The following is a 16,687-nucleotide window of genomic DNA, read 5'->3' on the forward strand; positions in this document are numbered from 1 at the left end:
TAAAATGTTTCAAGTTGATAGGCCATTGTGGAGAGGATTTACAAAGGATTTCAATGGACACGTAAATTAAACTGAGTTAAGAGATGTACCATGGAACAACTGTACATACTGAATTTTGTGTTGTTTGTACTTATGGTTCATGAGAAGTTTTCCAAAAGATGGAGGGAAATCTATCCTCACGTACCTTATCGGTCCGTGGGGCAAATTTGTTCAGCATGAGGAAAGACACCTATAGTTGAAGTCGGAAGTGTATGTAAACTTCTGACCCACTGGGAATGTGATGAAAGAAATAAAAGCTGAAATGAATCATTCTCTCTACTATTATTCTGACATTTCACATTCTTAAAATAAAGTGGTGATCCTGACTGACCTAAGACATGGCATTTTTACTAGGATTAAATGTCAGGAATTGTGAAACTGAGTTTAAATATATTTGGCTAAGGTGTATGTAATCTTCCGACTTCAACTGTACATACAACGTTTCAAGTCTCTAGGTCAAACAGTGTGGCGGATATGAGGGTTTAAGTGAGACACCTTATAACAGTGCCACCTATAGGCCAATTGGTGCCATTATTTTTTACTACGTTTTTTTACTCATGGCCTCAAGTTTCTGTGTGCCAAATTAGAAAAACATAGGGCTGAGGGAACATAGGGCTGAGGGAACATAGGGCTGAGGGAACATAGGGCTGAGGGAACATAGGGCTGAGGGAACATAGGGCCGAGGGAACATAGGTTGGGGGAACATAGGTCTGAGGGAGCATAGGGCTGAGGGAACATAGGTTGGGGGAACATAGGTCTGAGGGAACATAGGGCTGAGGGATCATAGGGCTGAGGGAACATAGGTTGGGGGAACATAGGGCTGAGGCAACATAGGGTGGACCTCCCCTCTTCTCTCCTCCCAACACAGTGGCTTGGCCACAACACTGATATGGACTGTGCTTACTGTAACTGTAAATAACTAAACTGTTTTATCAGGTCTGAAAGATCATGCAAAAGCTCTGAGCGATTGACGCGTGGACATGCAAATCCCCAGCGCCTCTATTTATTGTCCTAGCTATGACAACAGTTCAGTAGGTTAAATCTCCTACAGGCTCAATTGGAGTTCATTTTAAATTGACGCACCTGTAGAAGTTAAGTCAATAGCCCTTGGCAAATGAAGTGGAAAAGTACGGGCTCCAGGTGTTGATGACGCTAGCCCAAGGAGGGAACTTTAAACTCAGCTGAAAGCTTCTCATTGTTAACTGTTAACAGCACAGGGCTTCCCTGAAGCCTTTAACAACACACACACACACACACACACACACACACACACACACACACACACACACACACACACACACACACACACACACACACACACACACGCACTCACTCTATTTTTCTTCAAATCACACCCCTGTGTCTGTCTACGTTTGGCCCAGCCAACCCCAGTGCATTGTGGTCTTGTGGTGGTAATGTGTAAATGTACTATTTCCGTCTGCAGCTTTATTTTTTTCTCCCTCTCCTCATTTCTGGGCCTAAAATCAGGTTAGTGTTTCATAAGGAGCTTAGCGCAGTGGGCCACAGTGTGCTACTAATGTAATAGTCTCTGGCTTCTCTCTTGCTCTCTCGGTCACTCTCTCTCTCTCTCTCTCTCTCTCTCTCTCTCTCTCTCGCTCTCTCTCTCTCTCTCTCTCATTCTCTCTCTCTCATTCTCTCTCTCTCACTCTCTCTCCCCCCGCTCTGTCCTCTTGTCTCCTTTTCTGCATATGCTGCCCTCGGCATAGCTTGACCTTCTCTGTCCCTGCCTTTCTCTCTGTCTTTATTCTTTCTCTTACTCACTCTCTCTTTTACTTGCTCTCTCCTTTCACTCCGTCCTTATTCTCAGTCTCTCCCTCCCTCTATCTGCAGGTGTGGAGGACCGCAGCCTGAGGCTTTAAAGAAGGACAAAGCCTCTGCTGAGGGTGAGAACACAACGCTGTGGGAGAGAGTAGAGGAGAGAAGGAAGAGAAGGAGAGAGGGAGGGATAGATACAGTGCAGTAAGGGAGCCTGGTAGAACTGGGTAAGTAAACACAGGAATGTTAGACCCTGAGGAGATTTGGTGTAACAATGTAACATTATTTCAAGGATAAGTACTTTTAGATAGAGATGCATTATTAAATGCACTTATATTTGAGAATGGGCTTATGTTGCCCCATCAAATTGACTTTGGCTTACCGTGTCTAATTGCCAAGGTACAGCATGTGTACAGTGTACAGTATGCAGTACATTATGTACATCATGAGTTCAAATACTAGCCAATATTCTATGTGTGGGTTTGTGTACGACTGTGCGTGAGTCTGTGTCTGTGTGCTTGTATGATCAATGCATCTCTGCTAAGTTTTGTGTCGCTGGTTCTGGGACGTTGAACGTTGGGGATTCATCTACTGTTGTGGAATTGTGGGGTTGTGAAATCGTAGGGATCTCTATGCAATGTCAATAATCCTGCAGATTATCTTGATTTTCTGGTGCTGCTTTCCTTGGGCTCATTAGACGGCTCTCTGAGGATCTGTATGGTTTCTTTTGACCATATTTCTCAGGGGCCTTGTGGTATAGCGAGTTGTTCCACTTTTTAATCAAACTCCATTTTACACAGTGTATGCAGGCAGCAGCTGTTACATTGGCGGTCTGTGAAAATACTGAATATCAACCTATTCTCTAAAGCATATTCAATGTTATATTTGGGACATAGCCTCCCCCGTAGCCTCTCCTTTGACTATGCAACAGTAGTGTTTTTCAACTTGACCCATAGGTCAACTGAGCTCATGAAGACTCCCTGAGTCTCAATGGGGACTCAGGAGCAGTTTGAACTTTGCATGTTACTTCATAGCTTCATGCTGTCTGTCTTATCAGCCTCTGGCCATCGACCAGCAGCTCACACTGTGTAGACTTCAATACTTCACTAGAGAGCCAGGTTATAGGCCTCTAATACCAACATAGAGGGTGTGTTACCTGGGTCATCACAGACTGTACTTCACTGACACATGTGTGTCTGTCTGTGTGCCTGCGTGTGTGTGTGTGTGTTTGCATTTGTACGTGTGGTGGGTTTTGTGTGTGTGCACCTGTGTGTGTTAACTTAATAGATTTTTCCATCCCCATCTATTAGAGTTCCATTAACCATTTGTCCATCTGCTATACGTTATAAACAGTGATTCATCCAGGTATGGAGAAGTAGAGTGTGTTCTCACCCCACCTTCCTGACTAGCTGAAGGTAAAGTCTAAGTGCCAATAAACCTTTGCGCTCAGGTGGAGTGAGAGATAGTGTCCTGTTTGGGTGTGTTCTATCAGACTCATACATGTGCAGCATAGAAGCGTGTTCACAGAGACTAAAGCATGGCCAGAGAGTACTGAGTCTGAGCATTCACTCCATGGTAGAAAGGACATTCTGTATGTTACAACATCTCCGCGTCGCTCTTTCTTCTCTGACTGCTGGCTTCTCTGGCTATCTCTGCTTCCATTTGTTGGTCTGTCTGTCTCTCTGTTTCCTTGTTTTCTCTATTGATCCCTTTCTTTCTCTCTCTATATATTCCTCCTGCAGTGGTTGAAAGGAAAGAGCGATGGAGTCTTTTGCAGGAGATGCGGAGGGCAGCGCTGATGACCTTACAGGAGGTGAGGCACTGGAAAACATGGATAATGTTCAGAAAGCATGTAAAAGCTCAGTTAGTGTACATGTGTATCTATCTCTGTTATAAACATCTATTCGAGTGGGTTGGACTGAGTGTGTGTGTAGGAGTGTGAGTAGAGTGTATCTAACTAGGCACATGTTAGTGTGTGTGAGAGTGTGTCTGTATCTGTTACGTTATCTGTATTGGAGTGGGCGAGTCAGAGTGTGTGTCTGCATGAGTGTAGACAATGTGTCTGTATCTGTAGTGGTAAAAGCATGGATGAGTATCAATGAGAATGCATCTGTATGTGTGCGTCATGACCAAGGCCTGTATCCTCCAGGAAAGAGGAAGTCCAAGCTGAAGACCCTGAAGACACGTCTGTTTGGGAGATCCAAAAGAGAGACCAAACTCAGCCAGTCTACTGGTGATGTCACTGAGGCGGAGGGGCTGGGCTCAGCTGAGCATCTGTAAGTGTGTGTGTGTGTGTGTGTGTGTGTGTGTGTGTGTGTGTGTGTGTGTGTGTGTGTGTGTGTGTGTGTGTGTGTGTGTGTGTGTGTGTGTGTGTGTGTGTGTGTGTGTGTGTGTGCGTGCGTGCGTGTGCGTGCGTGTGTGTGTGTATATTTACAAATGTATGATTGATTCCATGACATTCATATTCCCTCCTCTCTCTGTCCTCTACCAGGTGTTCAGGCGTGTTGGGATCACGGGCGTTGTCACATGACAGTATCTTCTTGGCCGACCAGGATCTGTCTAATCCGGAGCAGCCCAGGGTTCTATCCCAGGAGAACGTCCAAGGCAGGATCAAAGAACTCCAGGTGAGTCTTCTTTCCGTGGTGTACCCTGGATCTAGACACATGCATGTGCATTTAAAGGCCCAACCCCCATTCAAAAGGAATCCCACACCTCATGAACCCTCGTCTTTCTGTGTAAATCAGGAATTGACGTCAATGGGTTACCAAGCAGATCTCAAGGTAGGTTTCTATATTATTTCTGATTGGCCAGATGAAGCTCCAGCAGCAGAACATGCGTCTAGGCCCGTCCCCAATGGTCCTGCCAATCAAACGTCCAGAGGACCTGGGGGGCAGCTCAGAGGATGATGGTCTGCCCCACAGCCCTCCCGAAATCTCCATGGGCGACAACAGACACCCCCGGGGGGCATCTTACAAGGTGAGCCTTTGTGCACCGCATCCTCAGGTACTGTCTTCATACTCTCTCCAACCTCCACCCTCAACAAACTCCTGCATAAAACCCTCCATACCTCCATTTTCTCTCAATGAGTCGGTATGTAACTGTATGTTTGCATTCCAGCAGTGCCAGTAGTTGAACTTTGCATTCCTCATCAGCCATTGTGTGTCAACCAAACCCTTCCCCATTCCTCCACAGTTCCCTGCCCCGCCCAGGCACCATAGCTCTCTGAGTTTAGCAGGAACAGGAAGTGAGGAGGAAGAGCAGGTAATACTGATTCCTGTTTGCGGGTCAGTCACTATATCACTTGATATCAACTATGAGTCGTTATAGATCCAAATCTTTATTCTGTGTTTTCTTTGTTCATAGGCCACCTCCCAACCCTTGTCCCATCCCCTCTCTCCCATGCCCAAACCTCCTCTTACCAGCTTTGTGCACCCCACCCCATCTGCCCCCCTCTCTGCCTTCTCCCCTGCCTCTCCTGCCTTGGATTTCAGCACTCCAGCCCAGTTCACCCCCTCCCTGGATAACTCTGCCGCCCGCCACCGTATGTCCATCAAGCCCAGGAACCAGAGGGCCAGTGCCAAGAACAAAAGGCTGACCATAGTGAGTCCTGCCTGGGCATACCAACTACACATGGGGCCCTTGCCTCTGGAACTCACACATAGAGGAAGGCTCAGGAAAGATCAAAATACTGGATACACTATTGCTCAATTATCTGTCTGTCTCTCTGTCTGTCTCTCTGTCTTGCTCTTTCTTTCTCTCTCTCTCTCTTTCGCTCTCTTCAGACTGAATCGAGACCACGCTCAGAGAGTCTTAACAACTTTGATCGGCCCTTGACAGAGGAGGAAGAGGACGGGCCTGCTATTACCGGGGGTAAAACACGTTTACGTTCTCACTCTACCCTGATCCAAAAGTTGGAGCAAGGGGGATTGACCACCCCCACTGCACCCCCAGAGCTGACATCCCTTAAGTCTGGTCCCATAGAGGCTGAGGGGTGCCCAAAAACCTCCACCTCCACCCCAACCCTGCCCTGCAAGCCCTCTCCACAGGAGCAACCCCATCCTGGGGTTGCTCTGAGACCAGTGGAAATTGTGCCAGGCAAACAGCCACAGTCCTCCTCTGTGACCACAGTACAGGACCTGAGATACACTTCACAACAGCAGACCCTGAAACTGTCCCTGGGAGACCCCAAGCCCTCAGCCCCGTCCCAAATCAAGAGGGACGTCCTGAGCAAGAGTGGTGTGAAAGATTCAACCCCCAGCACCGAGGGTAGCCTCAAAGAAAACCCAGTCCCGGCCGCCCAGCCCGCAGCTAGCCTGGCCTCAGTGGTGGATCTCAGAACATCCTCTCTGAGGTGGAAACCAGAGGCTTTGGCTGCTGGTCAGGGTACCACAGAGCCACCTGCTGGGCAGGAGGACGCAGGTCAGACAGAGCCAAGTCCAGTCTCTGGATCCTTCCGCTTCTCCATCAACTCTGCCAGGGAGCGGGAGAGACCCAGGACGGGAAGTGGTGGTTTCTTGGGAGTGGTGGAGCAGGCTGGGGCTGGGGCTGGGGCGAAGAGGGAGGGGAGGGAGAAGGGGACAGAGGTGAAGTTGATCTCCTCAAACGCCAGCCAGAGGGGGCAGGAGCAGCATGGGGGCAGGCAAGAGGGAGCCAAGCCCAAAGAAGAGGAGTTGACTGCCAACGATATCGGGGAGAAAGTCTCGGAAGGGGAGGAGGTGGAGGAGGAGAGCAGGGAGGGAGTGGAGGAGGCAGTGGAAGCAAAGGAGGAGGCACAGGAAGAGGAGGAAGAGGAGAAATCGGCATTTGGCGTGAAGCTTCGCTCCACCTATCTCTCTCTGAGGGTCCGGGCGGAGTCAGCCACCAGCCAATCAGATCTTAAGATTAACCGTGAAAGTCAGGAGGTGGGTGCTCTCCCTCTTACCCCTTACACCCTTTCCTCAAAACCCACCGGGCTTGAGGAGCTACAGGACACCCCGCCAACCAACTCAATGCCCAAAAAGCTCCATACAAACACCTGGGATGCCCCAACAACACTGTCTTCACCCAGGGGGAGAGCTGGCTCCCTCAGAGAACCAGGTGAGACTCCCTCTCTGAAAAGGATGAATATTCAGCCATGTGGGTAAATAATGAACATAATATACAGTATGTCATGCATTTACTGGATAGGGATGTCAGTGCTGGACTTTGTCTCCAAGCTACACTTATACAGAATATATCATCTCTATGTTATCAAGGGCGTTAACCAATGAAGGAGATATGCTACACTAGAATAAAAATGACAGGTTACACCAGAATGATAGACTTATTTCTCTGAGGGAACGTTGTGCTTGTTGTAACACCATGACAGTACTATGTGTCATCATGTGAATGTGTCTAACCCCATGTCTACAGTAACCTCAGCCCAGCCTACCCCATCACCTCTCACTAAAGAGGTCCAAACCACCCCAGCTATCCCTAAGGTGGTCCAAACTACCCCTGTCCCAGCCATGGAAGCCCACACTACCTCTTCAGCCACTCAGGACCCCACGACTGGCCCCCAGGCACCCCCCAAGGCTACCGTATCCTGGATGAGCATGGCATGGGGGAAGACCAGGGGCCTCCAGCAGCTCTTCACCAGCAGTCTACCCAGAGAGTTCACCGGCATGCAGTCCCCAACTCAACCGCAATGTCAGACTACAACACAACCACAGACGTCGTCACTGGCTCAGATCATGACACAAACTCAGAGACAGAATGCAACACAACCACAGACACAGACGACAATGCCACCACAGGCTCAGACCGCAGCACAACCACAATCACAGACCCCAATGCAACCCCTGACTGCTAAACTACTGCAGTCACATAATTCAGCACAACCACCACAGACAGCCGCACAAACACCCACACAGACCACAAAACAACAGCAGACTGACAAAACACCACAGACACAGAACACAACACAACCACAGACAGTGACCCAACCATCAACACAGAACACAAAACCATCAACACATGTGTCAAACCAAACCAACACTCGGGCAGCACAACCAACCACCGCCCCTCAACCGCTAGCACAATCTACCCTAAGTTCTGTGTCTCGGGTGACCTCACCATCCAACCTACGAGCAACCCAGCACCCCCTGCGCTCCACTCCACAGACCCAAGCCCAAGCCACACTACGATCTGCCCCAATAGGTGCCACTTCCACTCAGCCCCTGGCCTCGTCTTCCCTCTCTTCAAGCCCAAGCTCCACACCCAGCCAGCCCCCCTGGAGCACACGAGGTCACAACCCTACCCCTCAGCCCAAACCAGCCTTAGCCCCAACAACAACCGCAGCCCCAGTCCAAGCCACAGTCCCAGCACTAGGGAGAGGTGAGAGGAGTGAGAAGAGTGAGGAGGCGGCTGTGCCAACAGAGAAGTGGGTGGACCGGGACAGGCCAGGGACTGTGGGAGGGAAGGCAGCCTTTCTGGAGAAACGGGCGGAGTGGACCCCTCTTGCTGGGAGCAAGGTAACCACTTCTCTCACACATCATCTGACAACAGAGGTGTCAATCAAACAGAGTTTAATTTCACTCTCACTCTCCTCCCCCATACAGGTGGAGCTCAGGAGAACGAGGACCCCACCTGAGTCTCAGCCCACAGCTGAATCTGCTGCTCCTTCCAAAACGCCACCCACTCACAGAGACACTAAAGTTGCTAAACTTGATGGGAGGCCAGGTACAGAGATGTTAATTAAATTGGATAGGTTGAAAAAACGACTGAATTATATGTTATAGTTACAACATTTTATAAATGTTGCTACGGTTGTGTATAGTTAAGATCTTGTTAATTTCTATGGTCATTACCGTCTCTCTATGTCTTCCTCTCTCAGAATCAAGCCCAACCAAAGTGGTAGGCAGGCTTGCAGACAGAGAGCACAAATGGCTGAGAAAGAACATGGCAACGTCGTCATCTCCTTCATCATCACCTTCGTCATCATCCCCCCTGCAGACCATCTCTGACAGCGGGGGGCAGCCATCTTGGATGGAATTGGCCAAGAGGAAGTCAATGGCCTGGAATGACAAGACCATGGACTGATAGAATGAGAAAGAAAGAAAGAAAGAAAGAAAGAAAGAAAGAAAGAAAGAAAGGGGAGAGGGATAAGGAGAGAGAGAGGGAGCGTTAGGTGGGGGGGAATATAGAGATAGGGAGAGATACAGAAAGAGAGGGGGAGTTCCTTATTTTAATGCACTTATTGTTAGTTGCTATAGACAAGAGTGTCTGCTAAAATGACTCAATTGCAAGTTGTGAGAGTGGTAGAGACGGAGCAAGACAGAGGGAGAGAAACAGCAACAACAGTAGTGATGGGAATGTAGAGCGAGTGAAGGACAAAGTGAGATGTTGAGGTCATTGAAGTGGAATTGAATTGACCTTGGAAGCAAAAGCTATAGGTTAGCTGTAAAATCTGCTTCCCTTGAATGTACAGGCTTGCTTTGTTTGTGATTTTTTTGTATTGTATGTTTGCGTATGGGATGACCATGATGTAGAATGGTTCACTATCTTTGAATTCTTACGTTTTCTGTCTCTCTTGGTTTTGATCCAAACATATTTTTGTCCCAAACACTGGGCTTATGTTAGAGATGGGAAAAATATTATTGATATATTGTTTGAATAATATTTTAATTATATCTCAGAAATAAATAATGTATAAGATATTTATGAAATTAATAAATGCTTATGTATGTGACTAAATGCCCCAGTGTTGTTCTAACTATTTATCTGTAATTGTTTATGATGAATAATAAAATTACAAATGTTTTCTGTCAATGCACAGAAATATGAAATTTGCCAAACCAAATTTAAAGCAGCATGTATGACTCTTGTTCAATGTCTATTGCAAAATACCATAGAGGGGGAGTAGGATAGTAATAGTTCTGGCCTGAGAGAATTTCTCAATCCAGAAAGGAGGGCAACATTCCCCCTGTTATTCCTTGGCGTGCCAGAGGGTGGCGCTGTGGCAATTCTCGTCTACCAATGTTGTACCTTGTGGCTCCGCCCATTCCTCTCCTTGTGTTATGAAAACACCACAGACACACGTGAGTCAGTAAACACAAACATAGACAGAAGGACGAACTGGAGAAGGAAAGTAGATATCCAGCAGTTTGATGAAGTCACATCATCTTTCCCTGGCATTATTTGCCGCGCTACTGTGCCTTTGTGAGAGCTACACTCTCAGAAACTCAGTATCTTGGGCTGTCGCCTCCAACGATGTCGTGGTGGAGGGAGAGCTGGACGCCGTTTCCGAGGAGGAGGTCGCCCCCGCTTTGCTAGTGGACAACAGCGGGCTGTGGAAACAGGCATACCCGCCCTCCGTGTTACGAAATGGTGCGGAGAAGCCCAAAGAAACCGTCAAATCGAAAAAGGAGGATGCAGCGCCCGTGTCATCTGCGTCCAGGGTGTTCTCCTATCGGATGGAGGGAGTGAAAGCGCCCGCCAGTGCCCCCTCACCTCCCCCGCATCAGGAGACGGCGAGAACCGCCAGATACATGGCCCACTACAGCGACTGGGGACATCTCGCCACCATTTCCACTCAAGACAAGGTACAGTAAAGCTTGTAGACCTACTTAAAGTGCCCTCTCCTCAGCATTGCAATTGCTCCATGAAGCACGTTAGCACTCAATGTACTATTAAGCCTTGTTTTCAGACCACAGCCAGGTAGTCTGAAGCCTGTATGTATGTACCTGTGTATAACAACTTTATTTTGTATCCTCAGATTAAGGGCCTTCCTTTCGGGAATATATTCTCGGTCAGTGATGGCCCAATGGACAACAGTACAGGAGTTGTCTACTTCTACGTCACTCTGATGGACAACTCTGTAGCAGACCTGAGAAGCTTCCCATTCGCCTCCCTCACCTTTTCAGAGGCAGAGGGAGACTTCTGCAGGTAGGACTGAGTGTCACCCACCTCCTTTTCTTGGGTGGGTAATCTTGGATCCCCACCCAGTGCTAGGTTGAAGTGGCACATTTCAAGTCTTGCTGTGTGTGACGGTTACACATTGTGCTCTGTTCCCACAGGCAGCAGGTGTATGATCCTGAGGACCCACGCTGTGCCAGACTGACCCTGACAGGCAAGATGGTGGAAGTGGGCCCAGAGGAGGTGGAGTTTGCCCAGGAGGCCATGTTCTCTAGGTGTGTGCATGTTAATCACTCATCCTCCCTGAACATGTTCTGTGTGTGTTTGGCTGTCCAATTGTCTCTCGCCAGTAAGGAAGTCAGGGATTACACATATCCTGCATGTTTAGTGTGTGTGTATAATGCTGTCCTCTCCCCCCAGACACCCTGTAATGAGGAAATGGCCAGTGGGACACAACTGGTTCTTTATGAAGCTGGAGATCAAACAGGTCTGGCTCCAGGATTGGGTTGGAGGGGTGTCACTCATTCCCCTGGAAGACTACTTTAAAGCCACACCCTACTGAGAGGAACTTCATCCACAGTTTATATTCATTTACGGCACAGTGCCAAATATGACACGTGTACCAATACAAGACAGGGTGTTAGCATCTCTAGGTGCCACAACAGCTGTCCTCTGACCATATTCATCACCACTCAAACACATAACAGAAAGGTAGGATCTAAAAGCTCTAGTTCTGGAATATTTTGAAGAGAAATGGGGGGGTGGGGGTGTTCAGTTCTAGATCTTCTCTAGGCTGAGTGTGTGTGGTCTAACCATGGTGCATGTAGAGGTAACAACTAAATGTAAGATGTCCCCCATATCAACCAGTTTGCATTAACTGATTAAAGTGCTTCCACAATGTCAAGGGAAAGCTTCAACAGAATGTGAATATAAAGACCAGTAGCTATAGATGACTATAAGCAGACACTGGAGATTGTTCCTCTTTATGTAAAGATGTTGAATGTACAGAATGATTTATTTGCTTTGAACATGTTTTTCCAATGCTACCACCAAGCTTTCTCACCATCTTCTGTTCAACAGCTAGACAATGACAAATCAACAATCCACTTAAAGTAGACTCATCTGGTGGACAATAGATCTTGACTTTGATATTGAATGTTGTTGAGTGCCGCACACTGTCAAGTCACATTTCTATTTTATGCTGAGTCTGAAGAAAACAGCTTTTAAAATGTAAGTGTCAATGACATTGTGCATGATCTAAAGCAGAAGTTTAATTAATGATACATTGATATAGATTGTAAAACTGAGTACATGCAATGTTGGGAACATAATACAAATGATTTGGTCAAATAATTGAAATGTCTTCAGTCTTTCACTCGCTGTATTTTTGAAGCATTGTGTGTCTTGGTGCTTATGTGTTTTCTACCAGTAAAGCTGATAGTGTTCTATTTTTTTAATCATTAGGTCACTTAATTTAGGTATGCTCTGCATAATTATGCATATTTCTCTAGCAGCTGTAGAATGATCGTATGAACGCAAGGTGGCGCTCTTTAGACATAAAAAAAACGATAATCCACAAAATAAACGCTGGACCCATCAGTCCTGAAGTAGTGCTTCATATATTTAGTTATAAAAAAGGTCGCGTTTTTTTTACCAACGGTATATTTTCACATGTTGATGCTGAAGAGAGGCGTGTGTTTTACTCGCGCATCCCATGAATTCTGTGCTGCGCAAGTTTGCGGTGTGTTGATACTCCGCAACAAACGGCGCCTCGAGTGGGCGGCGCCTCGTGCATTGGCAGACGGTTGGCGTCGCCTGACAGAATGTTTTGTAGATAAAGGAGTTTCCCCCCTAACCAATGATTATTCGTGACAAAACACGAATTTGGTCAACTTCGAGTATACACATATTTCAGACTGCAACAGTGTACCAGAGGGTAAGTGTAGCAAACGTCGTTTTTAATTGTTAAACTGCCATTTAGCAATGTATCACGTAGCTAACGTTAGCTAACCATTTCATGTTCAAGAAGCGTCAATAGTATAACCAGCGTGGGGGTCTTATCAGACAGGTAACTTAGCTAGCTATGTATTAGCCTGCCAGCCGCTCGTGTAGGTGTAATTTAGTCAGTGTCTTAATGAATCTATTTAACCTTATCTTGGATAAGAGCGCCTTCTAAATGACTCAAATGTAAATACGATACTAGTTTAAGGTCTATGGAGAAGCCCAGCCACCACATTGGTCTGGTTCCTAGAAAAGACTAGCCCTAACTCTTACCCTCTAGCTTCTAAATGTGCCAGCTACAGTAACGAGAGAACGTTAGTTTTTTTTCTTCAGTGTTTGCGGCTTGTTAACTTTGATAAGTGGAAAAGAACGATATCTAGATGAATGCAGATGTTCTCTTAGTTTCAAACCAGTTGATTCTGCTTACTCTTGCCATCCCCAGAATCACCAGAGTGCAGAAGTTCAAGGAGGCGTATCGTCAACATTAAGGTTCAGGATATTTAATCTTCCGTTTCTCCATCATTTGGACTGCCAGAGTGGAGGTGAATAAGCATACCGCCCGACCATGCTCACATCACGGGGAGATTCAGATTGTAGAACGAGCAGAAGCCTCGGTGTAGGAAGGGTTGCCTCGTGACTGACCACCCCCAAGCGAGAGGGAACGATAGCTCGACAAGTCACTCACTCACCGAGACTGCACTGTGAGTGTGGACTCATTGCGACAGACCGGGAACGATTAGGAAAGACATCATCCACCTTTAAAGCTAGCCCAGCTGCTCAAACCTCCTCCGTTCCTCTCCCCGTTCCTACCCGAGGCGAGGTACTGTATGTACGCACCTCTGCCTGGATTGAAAACCCTGAAGGCAGTGAGAGAGGCACGCCGGCCCCGGGGTCCCCGCGCTTCGTTGAGAGAATCGCTGAAATGAGATGAGGCTCAGAAATGGAACGGTTGCCACTGCTATCATTTTCTTCACGTCGTTTCTCAGCCTGTCTTGGTACACAGCCTGGCAGAATGGCAAAGGTAAGCAAGCGAATGCTGTTGTGTTAACAGCTAGTGGCTAGCTACCACTGGATTACTGTAAGTCAATAACTGACAGCTGGCTAACCTAGCTAGCTAACGTTTTTGACAGCTGTTTATGACTGGTAGATGGAAAGCAGGCTGGCTAGCTAGCAACACATTTTATAACTGAACTTACTGCAGTGACAGAGATGGATAGACGGACGAACAGACAGGCACGTCATATGAGGGTCTTGTTGGCTGTCAAAAAAATGTTTAGGTGGTTTGAGGGTATTTTATGTTTTTTAATAATTAGTTATACATTTACAAGTAGTGCGTGACTCTAAGGTGTCCACATACTTTTGGTCATGTACTGTATGTGGACACATGCTTGTGGAACATCTCATTCCAAAATCATGGGCATTTAATATAGAGTTTGGCCCCCCCTTTGCTGCTATAACAGCATCCACTCTTCTGGGAATGTTTTCCACTACATTTCTTTTATTTTATTTTTTTATTTAACCAGGTAGGCCAGTTGAACAAGTTCTCATTTACAACTGCGACCTGGCCAAGCGAAAGTAAAGCATTGTGACAAAAACAACACAGAGTTACACATGGGATAAACAAACGTACAGTCAATAACACAATAGAATAAATCTATGTACAGTGTGTGCAAATGTACGAAATAATTACAATTTAGCATTAACACTGGAGTGAAGGATGTGCAAGTAGAGATACTGGGGATCAAAAGAGCATAAGATCACAATATGGGGATGAGGTAGATGGGTGGGCTATTTACAGATTGTCTGTGTACAGTGATCGGTAAGCTGCTCTGACAGCTGATGCTTAAAGTTAGAGAGGGAGATATAAGACTCCAGCTTCAGTGCTGTTTGCAATTCGTTCCAGTCATTTGCAGCAGAGAACTGGAAGGAAAGGCAGCCAAAGGAGGTGTTGGCTTTGGAGATGACCAGTTAAATATACCTGCTGGAACGTGTGCTACGGGTGGGTGTTGCTATGGTGACCAGTGAGCTGAGAAGGTTTGGCTTTACCTAGCAAAGACTTATAGATGACCTGGATGACCAGTGGGTTTGGCGACGAATATGTAGCGAGGGCCAGCCAACGAGAGCATACAGGTCGCAGTGGTGGGTAGTATATGGGGCTTTGGTGACAAAACGGATGGCACTGTGATAGACTACGTCCAATATGCTGAGTAGAGCGTTGGAGGCAATTTTGTAAATTACATCACCGAAGTCAAGGATCGGTTGGATAGTCAGTTTTACCAGAGTATGTTTGACAGCATGAGTGAAGGAGGTTTTGTTGTGAAATAGGAAGCCGATTCTATATTTAATTTTGGATTGGAGATGCTTATTGTGAGTCTGGAAGGAGAGTTTAATCTAACCAGACGCCTAGGTATTTGTAGTTGTCCACATTCTAATTCAGAACCGTCCAGGGTAGTGATTGTAGTCAGGCGGGCAGGTGCGGGCATCAATCGGTTGAAGAGCATGCATTTAGTTTTACTAGCGTTTAAAAGCAGTTGGAGGCCACGGAAGGAGTGTTGTATGGCATTGAAGCTTGTTTGGAGGTTTAAGTGTCCAAAGAAGGGCCAGATGTATACAGAATGGTGTCGTCTGCGTAGAGGTGGATCAGAGAATCACCAGCAGCAAGAGCGACATCATTGATATATACAGAGAAAAGAGATGTTGGCACATTGGTGCAGAGACTTGCATCCATTCAGCTACAAGGGCATTAGTGAGGTTGGACAATGATGTTGGGTGATCTGGAAAGCTTGTGTGGCCTACCGCTAAGCCATTGTTGCTTTAGATGTTGCCACTTCACAATAACAGTTCTTACAGTTGGCAGGGTAGAAATTTGACAAACAGACTTATTGGAAAGGTGGCATCCTATGACTGTGCCAAGTCTTTGAGCTCTTCAGTAAGACCATTCTACTGCCAGTGTTTGTCTATGGAGTTTGCATGGCTGTGTGCTATTTTAAACTTTTTTTTATATATACCTGTCAGCAACGGGTGTGGCGGAAATAGCCAAATCCTAGAATTTGAAGAGGTGTCCACATACCTTTGTGTATTCAGTGCCCTCGGAAAGTATTCAGACCCCTTGACTTTTTCCACATTTTGTTACGCTATAGCCTTATTCTAAAATTGATAATTATTTCCCCCCCCACAATCTACTCACAGTACTCTGTAATGACAAAGCAAAAACATGTTTTTCGATTTCTTTTGCAAATTTATAGAAAATATAAATCTTAAATATACAATTTTCTCAGTACTTTGTTGACGCACCTTTGGCAGCGATTACAGCCTAGAGTCTTCTTGGGTATGGCACTATAAGCTTGGCACACCTGTATTTGGGGAGTTTCTCCCATTCTCTGCAGATTCTCTCAAGCTCTGTCAGGTTGGATGGGGAGCTTTGCTGCAAAGCTATTTTCAGGTCGAGTTCAAGTCCGGGCTCTGGCTGGGCCACTCAAGGACATTCAGAGACTTGTCCCGAAGACACTCCTATGTTGTCCTGTTGGAAGGTGAACCTTCACCCCCAGTCTGAGGTCCTGAGCAGGTTTTCATCAATGATCTCTCTGTACTTTGCTCTGTTCATTTGTCCCTCATTCTTGACTAGTCTCCCAGTCCCTGCCGCTGAAAAACATCCCCACAGCATGATGCTGCCACCACCATGCTTCAATGTAGGACTGGTGCCAGATTCCTCCAGATGTGACGCTTGGCAATCAGGTCAAAGAGTTCAGTTTTTGCTTCATCAGACCATAGAATCTTGTTTCTCATGGTCTGAGAGTCCTGTAGGTGCCTTTTAGCAAACTCCAAGCAGGGGAGTCATGTGCCTTTTACTGAGGAGTGGCTTCCATCTGGCCACTACCATAAAGGCCTGATTGGTGGAGTGCTGCAGAGATGGTTGTTCTTCTGGAAGTTTCTCCCATCTCCACAGAGGAACTCTAGAGCTCTGTCAGTGACCATTAGGTTCTTGGGCACCTCCCTA

At 46.7% G+C, this 16,687-nt stretch overlaps 3 protein-coding genes across 3 annotated transcripts in view; all 3 read left to right on the forward strand.

The window, feature by feature from the left end:
- The first annotated feature begins 3,027 nt into the window (after nucleotides 1-3,027).
- On the forward strand, nucleotides 3,028-8,927 carry LOC115156362 (mucin-5AC-like). The gene is made up of 12 exons (XM_029703839.1): nucleotides 3,028-3,230; nucleotides 3,558-3,628; nucleotides 3,965-4,091; nucleotides 4,307-4,439; nucleotides 4,627-4,791; nucleotides 5,008-5,076; nucleotides 5,179-5,415; nucleotides 5,598-6,338; nucleotides 6,372-6,891; nucleotides 7,207-8,306; nucleotides 8,394-8,514; nucleotides 8,669-8,927. The coding sequence occupies exons 2-12, from the start codon at nucleotides 3,577-3,579 to the stop codon at nucleotides 8,872-8,874; spliced, it is 3,471 nt and encodes a 1,156-aa protein (XP_029559699.1). The 5' UTR covers nucleotides 3,028-3,230; nucleotides 3,558-3,576; the 3' UTR covers nucleotides 8,875-8,927.
- Nucleotides 8,928-9,834: 907 nt separating this feature from the next.
- On the forward strand, nucleotides 9,835-12,042 carry LOC115155870 (cellular repressor of E1A-stimulated genes 2). Its single transcript, XM_029702873.1, has 4 exons — nucleotides 9,835-10,376; nucleotides 10,550-10,719; nucleotides 10,851-10,964; nucleotides 11,110-12,042. Exons 1-4 carry the CDS (start codon nucleotides 9,942-9,944, stop codon nucleotides 11,249-11,251), a joined length of 861 nt encoding a protein of 286 aa, XP_029558733.1. The 5' UTR covers nucleotides 9,835-9,941; the 3' UTR covers nucleotides 11,252-12,042.
- A 427-nt stretch (nucleotides 12,043-12,469) lies between these two features.
- LOC115155869 (alpha-1,3-mannosyl-glycoprotein 4-beta-N-acetylglucosaminyltransferase A) overlaps nucleotides 12,470-16,687 on the forward strand; it is a 60,369-nt gene continuing 56,151 nt past the window's right edge. Inside the window, exons 1-2 of the mRNA XM_029702872.1 lie at nucleotides 12,470-12,625; nucleotides 13,133-13,711. Coding sequence (XP_029558732.1) covers nucleotides 13,618-13,711 — 94 coding nt within the window. The 5' untranslated portion in view covers nucleotides 12,470-12,625; nucleotides 13,133-13,617. The remainder of the gene's footprint in view (nucleotides 12,626-13,132; nucleotides 13,712-16,687) is intronic.

Source organism: Salmo trutta, chromosome 20, assembly GCF_901001165.1.
Source record: "Salmo trutta chromosome 20, fSalTru1.1, whole genome shotgun sequence".
Taxonomy (NCBI): domain Eukaryota; kingdom Metazoa; phylum Chordata; class Actinopteri; order Salmoniformes; family Salmonidae; genus Salmo; species Salmo trutta.

Excerpts from the sequence above, each read along its gene's own strand:
- LOC115155870 (XM_029702873.1), top strand. The coding sequence starts at position 9,942 with ATGAAGTCACATCATCTTTCCCTGGCATTATTTGCCGCGCTACTGTGC. Across the intron at positions 10,377-10,549 it reads CCATTTCCACTCAAGACAAG|ATTAAGGGCCTTCCTTTCGG; the intron begins GTACAGTAAAGC and ends TTGTATCCTCAG. Across the intron at positions 10,720-10,850 it reads GCAGAGGGAGACTTCTGCAG|GCAGCAGGTGTATGATCCTG; the intron begins GTAGGACTGAGT and ends CTGTTCCCACAG.
- LOC115156362 (XM_029703839.1), top strand. The coding sequence starts at position 3,577 with ATGGAGTCTTTTGCAGGAGATGCGGAGGGCAGCGCTGATGACCTTACA. Across the intron at positions 8,307-8,393 it reads CCCCTCTTGCTGGGAGCAAG|GTGGAGCTCAGGAGAACGAG; the intron begins GTAACCACTTCT and ends TCCCCCATACAG. Across the intron at positions 8,515-8,668 it reads TAAACTTGATGGGAGGCCAG|AATCAAGCCCAACCAAAGTG; the intron begins GTACAGAGATGT and ends TTCCTCTCTCAG.